Source organism: Kogia breviceps, chromosome 14 (assembly GCF_026419965.1).
Source record: "Kogia breviceps isolate mKogBre1 chromosome 14, mKogBre1 haplotype 1, whole genome shotgun sequence".
Classification (NCBI taxonomy): domain Eukaryota; kingdom Metazoa; phylum Chordata; class Mammalia; order Artiodactyla; family Physeteridae; genus Kogia; species Kogia breviceps.
Genome location: NC_081323.1, coordinates 89,914,444 through 89,930,150, shown reverse-complemented (window position 1 = coordinate 89,930,150; position 15,707 = coordinate 89,914,444). Strand labels below are relative to the sequence as shown.

Here is a 15,707-nt window from a genome sequence, read left to right as displayed (position 1 = left end):
AGCATCTGCGGGGGGGCGGCAACCTGCATTCCTGACAAGATCTTAGGTGGCGCCAATGCTGCTGCTGCTGCATGGACCACACCTGGAGGGCATTTGCCTTCCGCTGTCCCCCAACACCTAAAGGACACACAGCGCGTCCTTTTCAGGAAGGGTGCGGCCACTCATCAGTGGCTTTCAATCAGGCTAATGTGCCTCTGCCTCGAAAGACCCCATCACGGTGATTTACAAACTTCGGCGCCATCAGAACCACCTGGATGCCTTATTAAAACACACTATACCTGCCTTCATGTGTTAATCTGGTTTCCAAGAATCAGCTTTAGGGTTTACACATGTCACTAATAATCTGTTTTTTTTTTTTTTTTTTTTTTTTGCGGTACGCGGGCCTCTCACTGTCGCGGCCTCTCCCGTTGCGGAGCACAGGCTCCGGACGCGCAGGCTCGGCGGCCACGGCTCACGGGCCCAGCCGCTCCGCGGCACGAGGGATCCTCCCGGACCGGGGCACGAACCCGCGTCCCCCGCATCGGCAGGCGGACTCCCAACCGCTGCGCCACCAGGGAAGCCCAATCTGTTTTTTAAAAATATAAATTGTTTTTCATTTATTCCTTCTTCCTGTTTTCCTTTTAGCTGTGTTTTCATGTCTTCCTAAATTCTTGGCTTTTATTATTTTTTGTTCAATAATGGAAACATTTAATCCCAAAGTTTTTTGTTTTCCTCAAAGTCTTAGCTGAATCCCATAATTAAACATATGACATTCCCTTCATCATACAAGTAAGTGCAGTATTTTTATTTCCTCTTTGACTCAAGACTTCAGAGAATATTTCAAAAGTCTAGTTATAAAATGCTTATTAATTAGAAGTAATATCACATTGCAGTTTGGGAATATAGTCCGAGTATAAATACTGATATTTTTTGTTGTGTTTCAATAGATTGTCAATCTTTCTAAATGTTACATAGGACTCAAGAGGTATATTCTCGGGACTTCCCTGGTGGTGCAGTGGTTAGGAATCCGCGTGCCAATGCAGGGGACACGGGTTCGAGCTCTGGTCCAGGAAGATCCCACATGCCGCGGAGCAACTAAGCCCGTGCGCCACAACTACTGAAGCCCGCGCGCCTAGAGCCCGTGCTCTGCAACAAGAGAAGCCACCGCGATGAGAAGCCCGCGCACCGCGACGAGGAGTGGCCCCCGCTCGCCGCAGCAACGAAGACCCGACGCAGCCAAAAATAAATACATACATAAATTTAAAAAAGAAAAAAAGAGGCATTTCTCTGCCTGAATAAAAGTGATTAGAACTTCTTTGCCTGCTCAGTAAATCGGAATCATCACAGTGCTCAGATTTTCTCTTTTCTTTCTGCCTTGAGAGAGGGTCCAGCCCGTGCTGCCGGCAGGGCGGCCGAGGCTGAGGCTGCCGGGCGGTCAGGGTGGGGAAAGTCGGGCGCAGAAGGGCGCCGGGCTGCTCCTGGTTCCCCCGGAGCCTGCGCGGCCGCCTGGACTCTGCTCCCCGCCTCCCTGCTGCACGTCCCTGACGTCCCCACACCCTCCCCGTGCAGAGGCCGCATGTCCTAGGCCTGCCTAGCTTCAGCCCTGCTTTCCCAGGGGCCGTGGACCAGCTCTTGCCCAGAAAACCAGCAAACTTCTCCGCCACCCAGTGGAGAACCCCACCTTGCTCAGGGAGGTCTGACCACCCGCCCGCCCCCACAGCTGTGTCCTGCTCTCCTGAGCCCTAGGGGCCCCGAGTTCCCTTTCCGTTTTTATAGAGTCTCCCCTGCACTAGCCGATAAAGCTTTACTTTCTTTATATTAAACTTCCCCCGCTTAAATTACAGTGTGGTTTCTGTCTGACTGGATCCACATCAAAACTTGAAAAATAAGAGCAAATTAACCCCAGAGCAAGCAGCAGGAAGGAAATATTAAAAAAAAAAAAAAAAGAGCCAAAATGAGTGAAAGTGAAAAGAGAAAAACAGCAGAGAAAAATCAATGAAACCAAAACCTGGTTCTTTGAAAAGGTCAATAAAATTAACGAATCTTTAGCCTGAGGAGGAAGAGGAACAGGAGGAGAAACAATAAATTGCCAGCATCGCAGAGGAAAAAGGGACATCGTTAGAGCCTCTACAGACTTCTAAGGGAATATTACACACAGCTCTGTCCTCAAATTCTGTAACTTAGAAGACCACAGTCCTTGAAAGATGCAAACCACCAAAGCTCATTCAAGGGAAAAATAAACTGGATAGTCCTACATCTATTAAAGAAATGAAGTTCATACTTAAAAACAGTGCAGAAATAAAAGTCCAAGCCTAGATGGCTTCCCTGGTAAATTCCACCAAATATTCGAGGGAGAAATAACCCAAGTCTACACACTTTCGGAAGCAGGAGGAGGAACCACTTCACACCCATATTATGAGGCCATCATTACTCTGATAAGAAAACCAGACAAAGACACTCCAAGAAAACGTTAGAGTATGCCTCATGAACGTAGACCCCAAAATCCTCTTTAAAAAAACTAGCAAATTGAAGGCAGCAATGTCTAACAAGGAGAGTAGATCGTGACCAAGTGGGGTTTATCCCAGGAATCAAAGGTCGGTTCAACACTTTAAAAAAACCAACGTAACTTACTGTATCAACAGAGGAGAGGGGAAAAGCCATGTGGTTACCTCAGTAGGCACAGAAACAGCATCAGCTAAAACACGACAGCTTTTCATAATAAAAACTCTGAAAATTATGAATAGCACAGTGTACTACTTTCTTAAGTCAAACGGGGCACCAGAATAACTTCCAGGTAACATCATATCAATGGTAAACTGTTGCCCCCTTTGTAAGTAAACAAAGTAAGATCACCCACAACCAGCATTTCTACATAACAGGGTGTAGTAGATCCCGGCTAATGCAGTGAGGCAAGGGATAGAAAAAAATGGTAAAACTCAGAGTTGATGAAGTGAACTGTCACGTGATTGTGGAACAGAGTAAATCCAAAATAATCTACAACTATTAGAATTAATAACAAGTTCAGCAAAATTCACTTATTTCAAGACTTAATAGAAAGCTACAGTCATGTGGAGAGTGTGGAATTAGCGATCGATGGAACAGAACGTAGAGCCTAGAAACAGACCAGCATATACACAGCCCCTGATTTATGACACCAGAACAACCATAATTCAGAAGGGAACGATGCACTTTTCAGTCACGGGCTCTAGAGTAACTGGATATTCACGAGAGGAAGTGAACTTTGCCCTCACACCCTACATAAAACTGATTTGACGTGGCTCATATATCTAAACATAAAAGTGCAACCGTAAAGCTTCTAGAACACGGAAGAATATTCTCATACCCTTGGCTAGACAAAGCTGTCTTAAACAAAATGCAGAAGGCACTAACCATTAAAAAGTGATAAATGAGATAATTAAAACTGCAAGCTTCTGTTCGTCAGGAGACATTATTAAGAAAATAAATAGGCAAGCCCACCATCCGGGAGACGTTATTTGCGATGCGTGCGTCTGACAAAGCATTTATAGCCAGCATATCCCACAAACAAGTAAGAAAAAGGAAAACAACCAGATCCAACAACAAGCAGGGAGACGACCCTCGATTTCTGGTCCGAGGTCGTCCCTCCGTCCCACGACGGGTGAAAGGCCGAACAACCCGAAGCCAACGCCCGTCCTGAGACCCGTGCCGGCGCGGGGAGGCCACGGGACGCACGCTGAGCCCGAGCTGCCGACGGGCCGCGCACACAGACGATCACGACTTACCGGAGAGGAAGCTCCAGGACGCCAGCCCCGGGCGGGGAGGCCTGTGCCGCGACCCACTCAGTGCCGGGGGCGCACGCGGCCCCTTCCGTGCGGTGGTGACTCCAGGGGACGCCGTGCAGGGTCCCCGCGCCTGTGTGGGCTTTACCTCCACGAGCCCCGCCGGCTTCCCAGAGTGAACCGGCCGCCGCGAGCCGCTCCTGCTTCCTGCAGGGGGAGGGGAGGGAACCGCCCAGAGTCCTTAACGAGGCCGAGCGCAGGGGAAACGAGTTAACCCGAGGCCATGACCCCCGCGGCGCGACCACCGGAGCCAGCTGACGCCGGCGAGAAACGCGCAAAAGCTCGAGAGGGCTGCAAAGGAGGGAAGGAGCACAAGGCCCGAAGCGCCGGCCGCCTCGCTTAGCGGGAAAACACACGTGGGAACCAGGGCAGCCGGCGCTCGCCAGGCTGGCGCCGCGAGAGGAGGCGGGGCGCCCAGGCGCGGCGGCCCGTGGGATAACCGGGGCCCCCGCCGGCCACGGGGGCGCGGGGCGCTCGACCCAAGCCGAGTGTCCGGGGGCCCTTGACCCGGGGGTGTCAAGTGCGCCTCCACAAAGCGGGGCGGAACCAGAGAGCGGCTGCCTCTCGGGGGACGAGCTGAAGGCGGACCTGGGAGGGGAACGAGGGAACTTTCTGGAACGATGCCGATGTTCCGTGTGCTGCTGGGGGTTTGGGTTTCACACGTGTGTGCATTTGTCAGTTCGGGGTTTTATGTTTCATTGGTAAATTTGACTTCAAAAGAAAGAAACGGTAAACATAGCGCGAACTCTAGTTAATCGTACAGAGGCTGAGAGTTCAGTGGTACCAGTGAGAAGGGTATGGATGTGTGTAATCTACTCTGAAATGCGTTAAGAAATAAGGACGGATGGAACGACAGAGGGATAGAGATGGACTGGACCAAATGTAGTAAAATATGAACGGCAGCACTGAGGCGGTGAGTGTGCTTTACCGTCAAATTCTTTCATCTCCGCTCAATGGTTTTCCATAATAAAGAGCTGGGAGTGGGCTTCCCTGGAGGCGCAGTGGTTGAGAGTCCGCCTGCCGATGCAGGGGACGCGGGTTCGAGCCCCGGTCCGGGAGGATCCCACGTGCCGCGGAGCGGCTGGGCCCGTGAGCCGTGGCCGCTGCGCCTGCGCGTCCGGAGCCTGCGCTCCGCAAGGGGAGGGGCCACAACAGTGAGAGGCCCGCGTACCGCAAAAAAACCCCCCAAAAACCCACTGGCAGCCGCGTGGGCCGATCTGTCACAGACAGAACGCTGAACAGAAGTCAGACACAGAAGAACACCTACTGTCTGATTTCATTTCTGTCAAGTTCAAGAACGGGTAGAGCTGCTGCAGGTGTGAAGGTCACCTTCGGGCGGCACTGGGCAGGGAGCACGTGATGGTTTCTGATGTCCTGGGAACGTTGTGTGTTGGGTGCCAGAAAACGAGAAAGTTCACTGAGCTGTGCCTTACGATTTGTGCATCTTTATTCATATTTGTTATGCTTCGATAAAGATGTACATTACAAAAACTCGTAGGGAAACAGGGATAGACTGGAACTTTCTTACCCTGAAGAAAGGTTCCACCTATAATCCACCTACAACCTATGACCGTGAGACAGCAGAAGTATTATTCTCTCTTAGAAAATAGCAAAAAAGATCACTCGCTGCGAGAACATAGAAGCCCCTTCACGGCCCCTTCCAGGCCCTGTCCTTGCAGTGTAAGCAGTTCAGTAATTAAGATAGTTTGGTGTTAATCCTGGGATAGACTTAGTGACCAAGGAAAAGAGTAAAAGCCCAGAAGCAGACCTACTGGTTCACGGAACCTGATTTACGACAGCGCGGGCTGGGGAGAGAGGAGACCATTTAACCAATGCTACTCAGACAATCAGTTATTCATGTGGAAAAAATGAAATTGGATTTCTGTCTCACCCCATAAATAAAAATCACTTGTGGAAGACAACGTCGGGATTATCTTTATGGCCTCACCGTGGTGGGGAGGCTGCTTCATAAACAAGACACAGACGTGCTGGGCGTCAAAGAGATTGAAAAATGTGCTGACACTGAGAATTTTGTTTATCAAAAAATAACACAGAGAGGGTGTAAAAAGCAAGTCACAAAGCGGGAGGAGATGATTCCACACATAAACCAGCAAAGGGATAGTATCAGAGTGTAAAAATCAGGAAGAAAAAGACCCACAAGCCACAGAAAAATGGGTAAAAGATGCAGACAAGCTTCTCACACACAAACACGTGCAAAGATGCTCACTCCTTTGGTAACCGAAGGGAATGCACTGCACCCACAGGCTGGCTGGGCCGCAGCGAGCACCGCTGGGGACGCGGGTTTCCTGCTGGTGGAAACGCCAACAGCTCCAGGCGCTTTGGAGAATAATTAGGCTTCGTCCTGTAACGCTGGGAGTTTCCAGACGCCACGGTCCTGCAGCTCCACTTCTCGTTAAATTCTAAAGAAACGTTTGCTCCTGAGCCCAAGGAGACGCGCCGTGATGTTCACAGTATGTTGCTTTTCGAAGCAAAACACTGGAAACGGCCCAGACGTCTGTTTGATGGGCGAGTGGAAAAATACATTTTGGGGGTATATTTATGCGATGGAATTTTACACAGACAACGCAGATGAACCTTAGAAACCTTGCGCTGAGTGGGGAAAAGTTGCGTCGATCACAGAGTGAGCACGAAAGCAAGCAACAGTAAACCACGCGCCGCGTAGCGTGACGCGTGTGACAGCTGAGCACAGAGCGAGCGGATGCATGGGCTCGGAACTCGGGGTGCAGGGGAGCAGGGCCGGGGCGCCTCCCGGCAGCACGATGACAATATGGGGGAGGGGCGGGGTCCCCGAGGTGCTCACACCTGTGACCTTTTCCCCTGACTGTGTCACGTGCTACGTGGCTAAATTAATTACAAACAGAAGTGGACCCTTTCTCACGCCCAAGCACCACGAACAGCTCAGGCCGGGCGCGCACGCTTTCCAGGAGTATCGATTCGTGCTTCATTCGGCTTCACAGACTCAACAGAAACAGCCGTGCTTCTGTTTAAGCCGACTGGGCGCTTACCGCCGGAGCCCCTTCCCCCGTGGACGCTCCAGCTTTGTCCCACTGTTCCGTCCACTGGGACAGGCCTCTGAGGAGGGCTCTACAGGTGGGCATGCTTTCTGAGCGCCCGGTACCAGTGGGTGTGTTGGCTTTGCTTTAACGCACGACATGCAACTGCCTTGAATGTCAGACCGTAGCTCAGAACCGTCCTTCCATCAAAAGCTGGGCTTGGGCGGCCGCCCCCGGCATCGCGTTTTCCCCCGCGGGCTCCACTTCCCGGCCCGACGCCCCAGGAAGTCGTGGGCTCGGGTTCTCCCCGGGAGCCGGCCCTTGGGGACGTGCCCTCTCCCCCCGGGGGCACTGGCCACGCTCCGTCCTCTCCTCGGTCACACCCGCCACTGCGCGGCCCCTAACCGGCCTCGTCGGGGACCTGACGCCCCACGGCCTCTGCTGTGCTCCTGCCCCTTCAGGTCCTGAACCCGCCCCCCCCCCATCCGCCCCTTCTCCACCCATCCTGCTCCCCTCTGAATGGCGAGCTGCCCGAGACCTGGAGTTCTTCCCGGACCGTGAGCTGTGAATCTAGAAAGGCGCCCCCGGGGGCCCCTTGCCGGGCCGAGGAGAGGGTGCTGGTGGGCAAGCTCGGAGAGTCACCCATCGAGGGGCCTGTTTGGGCGCCGGCATCCCCTCCCTCCGCCTTGGGGTGAGAGCCTTCACTCCTCCCTGACACCCGGGCCGCGGCCCCGGCAGACACGCTGTCGGCTGAACCCGGGCCCCCTCCGTCTGGCTGGGCGTCTCCCGTCTCCGAGGGCCCGACGTGTGGAGCGGAGTCTCGCTGCCCTGCTGCGTGCGTCATCTAGCGACCCATTCACTAATCTTACGCGTCTCTTGAGCATATTTCCCTAATGCTCAAACACTCGCTCGCTTCATGAATGGCAACTAAAAAAATCAACCAACAGAACTTCCCAGATATTTAGATATTGATTACAAACCTTAATCAAATGCTTCTAAAGGTTTAATTAAAACCACAAGCTAAATATATCACATTTGCTTAAATTGCTTCAAACGCCTTTATAACTAGGCAAGACCTACCGCCGTGGCTGAAGGACAGACACCCCCATATGCCGAAGTCCTCAGCCCCCGTCCCACCCCATGACTGTCTTTGGAGACTGGCTTTTAGGGGTGGTTATGGTGAAACGGGTCACGAGGGTGGCGCCTGGTCCAACAGGATGGTGGCCTCGTGAGAAGGGAAAGGGACACAAGAGCTCTCTCTGCCGGATGAGGACCCAGGAGCTGGGCAGCCCTCGCTGGAAACCAAGCCTGCTGGCACCAGGTCCAAGAGAAAGAAATGTCTGTCGTTTGAGCCTCTCCGGCTCTTGTATTTCGTTTTAGCAGTTGAGCTAAGACAGCACACAAATTATCATAAGGACTTAAAAATGCGGGGATTTGGGAGCCGGGGGAGACGTGGTGGTGAGCACACGATCGTCTGCTTTGTCCATATGTGCAGAACTGGGCTGAAAGGTGAAATGTGCCCCGATGAGAAAGAAAGAAAAACCTTACAGTTTGCTTACACGGAAGCTGGTGCCAAGGCAATTCCACGGCTCTGCACATGGTCCTTCCTCATCTGTCACCCTCAACGCGTCCGAGTCCTTCCCGCGGTCGCTGCGGACAAAAGAGAGGGATGCGCCCTCCGACGGCCTCCCCCTCCGACGGCCTCCCCGCAGGCCCGGCTCTCTCAGGCCCACTCCTCCCGCGGGCAGCCGCGTCCCCCCTGCCCCGGACCCATCGACCTGCAATCACCCGCGTGGACCTGTGAGCCCCACAGGGAACGGAGTCACCCGGTGACTAACGGCTCCCCCTCCGAGGGGTCGCTGACAACACCCCCTGCTGCTCGCGGAGCCGGGCCCCTGCCTGCGTCTGGCGCCCTCCGGTCCTGTGCGGGAGACGTAAGGTCACAGACAGACTGGGATCCTTGGCAGAAACAGAAATACCACAGCACGGCATGTGAGGATGCTAGCTCCAAGACACACGTGTGCGAGCTGCTGGCCCTGGTGAGGAGGCAGTCGTGCACACGCACCGACACACGCAGCACACCGCACACGCGTGTACACACACGCCCTTGGGGGCGGGCCCAGAAGACAGGCGTCCAGCATGTACAGCAATCATCTCTGGGTGATGGGGAATAAGTGACTTTTCATTTCCTTCCCGAGACTTTCCCACATTTTCCAAACACTTTACAATGACGGCATGAACGCTACAAGAAAAAGAAAATCCCCAGACGTGTTCGTTTCTAAGTAAAACCCACCATGCTGCTGTGAGCCCAGGCCCGGCTCGGCGGCTGCAGGGGCCGTGGGGTCTCAGGGACGTGTGGCCGGCAGGAAGCAGCTCAGGAGCCGGCGCGTCTCTGGCCACCTGTCTGGGCTGGGTTTGGCCGCTCTGGCCGTCTGGGCCATCCCAGCCTCGGGCCAGCTCAGAAGGGGTTAAGATCCTCCACCAATGCAAATTAGATTTAATTAATCCTTTTCATCAGTTGCAAATATACCTTCTGAACCCTATTAAAAACATGAATATGCAAATGCAGACCTTTTAAAATTCTCATTTTCAAGGACTAGGTGTTGGGGTTTGATTAAGTGAATTCCGTTAACAGCCTGTAAACCTGGTGCAATATTTAATTTCCATTTTAAGTTTGAAATAAAAAAGAAAAAACAGCATGAAGGCTGTTGCTAATTGAGCTAATTATAGTGTCACATTACGGAGGCCACACGCAGAACCCACAGGCGGGGGGTGGGGGGTGGGGGGTGCCCTGGGCAGGACCTGGGGGTGGCTCCCAGGGGCCCACAGCCAGTCCTGCCGTCAGGCCGTTTTCCAGACGCGGAGACTGAGGCTCAAGTAGGGGCGGAGACTTCCCCAGGAGCCCCTCGCAGGTCGTTGCGTGTGGGCTGCCTGGGCCCCCGACTCATCGGGGAGGTGGGGGCACCGGGCCGGGAGCCCAGGAGGGAGCCCGGGCCCATGTGTCCCCTCCGTCCGCACTTCCCGGCCCTGCCAGCACCTCCACGAACTCCCGGGTGACCTGCTAGGACAGACACTTCTCCATCAGTCAAGCAGGGCGACAGTCTGGGGGCACGTTTAACACGCACGGTGGCTTCCCAGCGATACTCAGGCAACCGTGAGCCGGCACCGCCAGGTGCCCAGGGCCCTTGGCACAAGGGCCCGCCTCCGTGGTGCTGGCGCTCGAGGGCTGTCCAGCCCCATACGGTGGCCGGTGCGCACCCGCCACTGAGCGCCTGAAACGTGGCTGGTCTGAACCCAGATGGGCAGCAGGCGCAAAACAAGACGGTGGGTTTTCAAGACTCCGCGCTGAGAGATGGTAAATGAATTTCTCGCTAATTTATATATATGTAATTTAGAGAACTCATTAAAAAAAAAATTAAGATATAATTGACGTATTAGTTTCAGGTATACAACACGATGATTCAATATTTGTATATATTGCAAAACTAATTTTTATATGGATTACATGTTGAAATAAAATGTTGGATATATTACGTTAAATATATTCATTAAAGTTAATTTCACCTGCTGCTTAAACGTGGCTGCTAAAAAATTTCAAATTACATATGCGACCTGCATGCTATTTCTGTCGTCAGGGCGGTGCTACGGGTTCTTGAGAAGATGCTAAAGCTGACGGAAAATGTGTATCTTATGTATACTATATGTAACACAGGTATACCGTAAGCAAAATACGCATAAAGAAATGCCAGCTGGGAGGCTAAGCGGGCCCAGGTGTGCGTCAGCTTGGGCCTCCCCCCTCCCCCGGCCCCCATAACAAGCAACCACAGCCGGGCAGCTTAAACGACAGACAGCGACTTTCTCAGGGTCCGGATCCAGGCTCCTCCCGAGGCCTCCCTCCTGGGCGTGCGGACGGCAGTGCCCTCCCTGCGTCCTCACACGGTCGGCCCCCCTGTGTCTGCGTCCCAACCTCCGCCTCTTACAAGGACACCAGTCCTATGGGATTCGGGACCAGCCCAAGGGCCTCATTTTAAACTTAATCACCTCTGAGGCACAGGAAGTCAACACGTGAATCTGGGGACAGAGTTCTGCCCACAAGGGAGGACGAGGCGGCGGGGTTCTGGGGAGAAGGTCCCCGCGGCGGGTAGACAAGGGCTGGCGTGTCTCAGGCTCGCCACGGAGTCCGGTCCCCAGACACCCGAGAGGAAGGTTTGCAGGCAAGACTTGTTAATTTGAACCTGGAAATTAGTTTTTGTTTTGGTTCTTCTTTTTTTTTTTTTTTAAAGTAATGACCAAAATGGTTCAGAAGTATGGAAGTTCTGAGAGATGCTGTCGATTTTACTTGAAACCGAGAATCTGGTGTTTCTGTAGGTTATTGTTTTCAATAAAACTTCCTAAGTGTTTTGGAAATAACAACAAAACCCCAATGAAATACATCAGTAGATGCTTTTATGGAAAATTTCCAAGACAACTGTTAAGCGAGGAAAAAAACCAAGCTGCGGAACAAGCCAGTTATTTTCAAACCACACAGGAGCCCGGTGAGCCCGAACTTCGCGCCGTCGGCCCGTGTGTCAGGCGCACACGGCCGTCGCAGGGGGCGAGCTGGGCCAGGGCCACGGGGGCTTCGCCTTCACTTGACACTTCTGCCGCTGAGGGTTTTTCCTTTTACCCCGAAAGTGCATCAAAATTGTGCCGCTGGGGGCTTCCCTGGTGGCGCAGTGGTTGAGAATCCGCCTGCGGATGCCGGGGACGCGGGTTCGTGCCCCGGTCCGGGAGGATCCCACGTGCCGCGGAGCGGCTGGGCCCGTGAGCCGTGGCCGCTGCGCCTGCGCGTCAGGAGCCTGTGCTCCGCAAAGGGAGAGACCACAACAGTGAGAGGCCCGCGTACCGCAAAAAAAAAAAAAAAAAAAAAAAAAAATTGTGCCGCTGAAGAAACAGACAAGAATGAGAAGAAAACGGAAAGCGCCACGAGACAGGCAGCGGGGCAGGCCGGAATGCGCGCCTTCGTGGGCCCCCCGTGCCGTACGACTCTACGCAAGGCCCTGTCCCCCTCTCGGCCGAAGCAGGGATTTAAGCACTTTGGTAAAGCCACCGGTCCTCACCGTGCGCACACGTATGTACACACACGTGACACAGCCATGCACGCACACACAGCGCACACCCTTTCCTGTCCTGCCCTAGGCTCCACGCCCCGGACCTCTAAGTCGCCCCTCCGAGGCTGCCTGGGGACAGAGGCGCGGCCCCTTCCTTGGTCCTGGCATCCTGGAGACATGGAACCACGAGGAAAACAGGCAGGTCTGACCCAGAAGCTGGGTCGTGAGGGCTGCTGACCCCGGCCAGGAGGTCTGGGCCTGACGAACTTGCCTGCGGCCTGAGGCAGGTCCTGCCCTTTCCGAACCCCGGCCTCCTCTCGGACAAGACACGACCTGTGGGATCATCACAGGACGGGAAGGAGCTTCGTAAGCCGGGATGTTTCAATCGGGGGCGGGTGGAGGGGGGGGAGCCTCGCAAACTGGAACGGGGCTTGTGAGCCGCGTGGGGTCACATCAAGTGCAGATTCTGACCCAGTGGGTCCCAGCATTTCTAGGCGGCTCCTGGGTGACACCACGGGTCGTGGTCCACACCTGAGTCATGAGGAGCTAAAGAAAGCCCGGAGCTTTACTCATTTCCAGAACACGAACCAGGAGCACGGGGAGGGGAAAGAGACGATGAATAGCTCACATCCTTGAGCTGGCGCCTCTGGACGCAGACGGGGGGCCGGGCCCTGGGGGAGGCGGGGGTCCCACAGGGGCCCCGGCAGGCGGCGCTGTCCTCCCTGCGAGCCTTGGGGACGCCGGAAGGAGCCTGTCGCATGCCAAGTCCCGCTCCATCCTGGCAATTACGGTTTATTGCCGTAGCACGAATCCCTTAAAATTAGCCGTTAGCGGCTTAACAACCGGGCAGCGCTGGTACCCGCTGACGAGCTGGCGGCGGCGGGGTCTCGGCCAGAGCCAGAACCTTCCTGGGCCTGGCTCCCCACCCGAGTGCACCCAGAGCCCCCGCAGGCGGCGGGGCGGGGAGCTGGCAAACTCAGCAGCGGGTGACTGAGCGGCCCTGGGAGGACGTTAGGGGGCCTCTGCGCCCCGTCCCACCTAGACGCGTCCCTGGGGGGTGGGGACGGCCCCTCCTGCCCCCCCTGCCCCCCCTTCAGGGAAGGAAATCCCGAAACGCAGTGCAAGCGCTGTCAGCCTGGGGCTGGGCGGGTGCTCCGGGCCGGGGCTGGGCTTTTCACCTGGAAGCGGCCTCAGGGACCCCTCGCCCAGGAAGGAGAAGGGTGAGGAGCCGCGGCAGGGGTGAGACCAGGCCTGGGTGCTCACGGGAGGCCGGGCCTGGGGAGGCTCGGCTGCCGGCCGCCCACCCTGTCCTCCCACAGACACGGGGCCGGGTGGTGGGCGGGGGCCCAGCTCCGCTGCTGCAGGACCCGGGCAGGGACTAAATCTCAGGAGGTGACACGAGGCTGGGGACGGGTGCACGAGAGGGGCAGTGGGGAGGGCTGGCCTGGCCTTGGGGCCACGCGTCGCCGGCGGGAGTCAGGGCCGTGGCACGAGCGCAACCCCTCAGCCCCCAACCCTCCGGCACGCGCCTCTCCCGCCAGGGTCCCCGGAGTTCAGTTCTGGCCTTGCAACCGAGACCACCACGCTCGCGGGTGCCTGCCCGGCCCGCGCACCACACCCCGCGGGCCCCGTGGTGACCCCTGGGCAGAGGTCACGAGCTTCCGGCCTGGCCTCCTGGCCAGCGCGACCCCACCAGCCGGGCCATCGCAGCAGCGGCCGGCCGCTCCCGCCTGCCCCATCTGGGAGCCTCCGTCCAGCAGGTGCCGTCCGCACGCCGGGGCGCACACAGGGCCTCGCGGTGCATTTGTGTGGGCTGATGATTTTGCGTCAAGTTCTGACTCGAGCCTTTTATCGCTGTCGGTGGCCTCTGAATTCAGCGATTTCACACGGGAGGCAGGCTGGGGCCAGGCCTGGAGCGACGGGGACACAGCCTCTGCCATACGTCCCCTCCATGGCGCCGGGGACGGGCGCAGAGTCGAGACAAGGGCCTGGGGCCCAACAGCATCTGTGCGACCTTTTCTCCCGCAAAGCAGCAGGGAAGCGCCCCTGCGGGCTCGGGGGTCCCGACGGAGGGAGGGAGACGGACGAGGCCCCTCCCCACCCGCCTCGCACGGAGGGGCTCAGAGCCCGAGACGCGACTCCTCTCTGTGCCGGTGTGTCCGCGGCACCGGGAAGGGGGCCGCTCCAGCGTGCAGTGAGAGGTGAAGGAAGGTGCACTCTGACGTCTGCTGGAAAACCCCCAACTGGGGCTCTTCACTAAGCGCAGGGCCCCCGGGGCCGCCGCCTGGCTCGGCAGAGTTTGGCGCGAGCGTGGCTGCCGTCCCCAATTGGTGACGACGAAGAAACATGGAGCCTCGCTTGCCCCGCGAGATGGCGAGAGGGCACCCGGAGCGTCTGAGGTGGTGAGGAGAGCAGGACGCCCCCAGCCGGACCAGAGTCCGGTTCCGAGCAGCCTGTGGCCCTGGGAAGCCAGCCAGCACGCCGAGCCTCAGTCTCCTCATCTGTGAAGCGGGAACAGCACTTCCCTCCAGGGCCGTGTTGGCGGTCGAACCAGCCGGGGGCTCTGGGTTCCGGGCCTGTGCTGACCTTGCTGTGACCCCGGGCCTGGCTGGGCCTTGTCTGTCCGGGCAGCCATTCACAGACCGAGCTCCAGAGCGACTGTGATGGGGGGGGGGGGGGGTGTGAAAGGCAGGGTCGGGGCAGCCCCGGATGCACAGGCCACACCTCCCAGGGCTCTGGGCTCTGCAGAGGGACCCAGTGCCTGCCCTCCCCGCCCACCTCCCGACAATGTGCTGGAGACCTGCTTGGGGCAGCGGGGGCAGCACCCTAGGTGAGGCTATGCCCCGAGGCCACTCCCACCCACCTCGGCCAGGCTCCGCGGGCGGTGGGTACCAGGCACACAGGGCGGGGGCGTCAGGACGGCAGGGGTGCCGAGCTGTGTGCGTGGAGGGAGCCCGTCAGCCCAGGGGCTCGGACGCACACACAGTGAGACGGGTGGGGGCTGAGGGGAGCCTTTATTTCACAAGCGCCAGGAACTTCGCCGACAGCCCAGGTTCACCCGCCAGGTCCAGGCACGGCCGGGGCGCCTGGGGGAGGGGACAGGAAGCCGGTGCAGAGCACTGCCCCCGAGGTCCCCCACCGCTGCCTCCTACCTGCTCTCCAGGACGCAGGGTGACGAGGTGGTGGCCTGTCCCTGCCGTGAGTGGCCGTGAGCCCAGGGGTCGGGGAGGGGCACCCCTGAGCCGCTTAACCCTGCCGGCCAGAGCTGTGCCCACCCACAGGGGGCCTGGGCAGGGAGGCTGGGGGGCGCGCAGGAGTCCCCATCAGGCCCTGACGCTCACGGCCGTCTGGGCAGCAGGCCGGGCCCGTGGATGGGGTAGCTGGCCTGGTGGGGCTGGGACCCCAAGGGACGGGCCCGAGCGGGCTCCCGCCGGCTGCCCGCTTCCGCCTTCAGAAGCTGAGGGCACGGCCGGCGTGGGGCTGGGGGCCGCAGGCTAGGCCACGGTCTGACGGCTGAAGAGGTCAAGGGTGAGGGCGCTGAGGAAGGCGGGGATGCTGTCCTGCCGCAGCAGGTGCAGCTCGATGAGCTCCTGCACCGTCCGAGAGAACTCCGTCTCCAGCAGCTGCATCTTGGTGCCCGAGGGTCCCGCGGCCTGCAGGGTGGGCGGGAGACACGGGAGATGCCGTTAGCAGGTGGGCCCTGGGCGGGTCGCCCCAGGCTCCAGATGTGACGGGCCATCTGCCCAAGTCCAGGCACGTCCCCCCAGGCGAGGCTGTTTCTCGGACCTCCTGGGTGGGCGGAGTCT

The 15,707-nt window shown here is 57.3% G+C and overlaps 1 protein-coding gene across 2 annotated transcripts in view; it reads right to left on the bottom strand.

Annotated features, from left to right (window-relative positions):
* Positions 1-14,896: 14,896 nt before the first annotated feature.
* Positions 14,897-15,707, bottom strand: part of MAD1L1 (mitotic arrest deficient 1 like 1) — a 318,455-nt gene continuing 317,644 nt past the window's right edge. For both annotated transcript variants that reach the window (XM_059038555.2, XM_067012804.1), the window contains one exon: positions 14,897-15,554. In XM_059038555.2, coding sequence (XP_058894538.1) covers positions 15,396-15,554 — 159 coding nt within the window. In that variant the 3' untranslated portion in view covers positions 14,897-15,395. The remainder of the gene's footprint in view (positions 15,555-15,707) is intronic.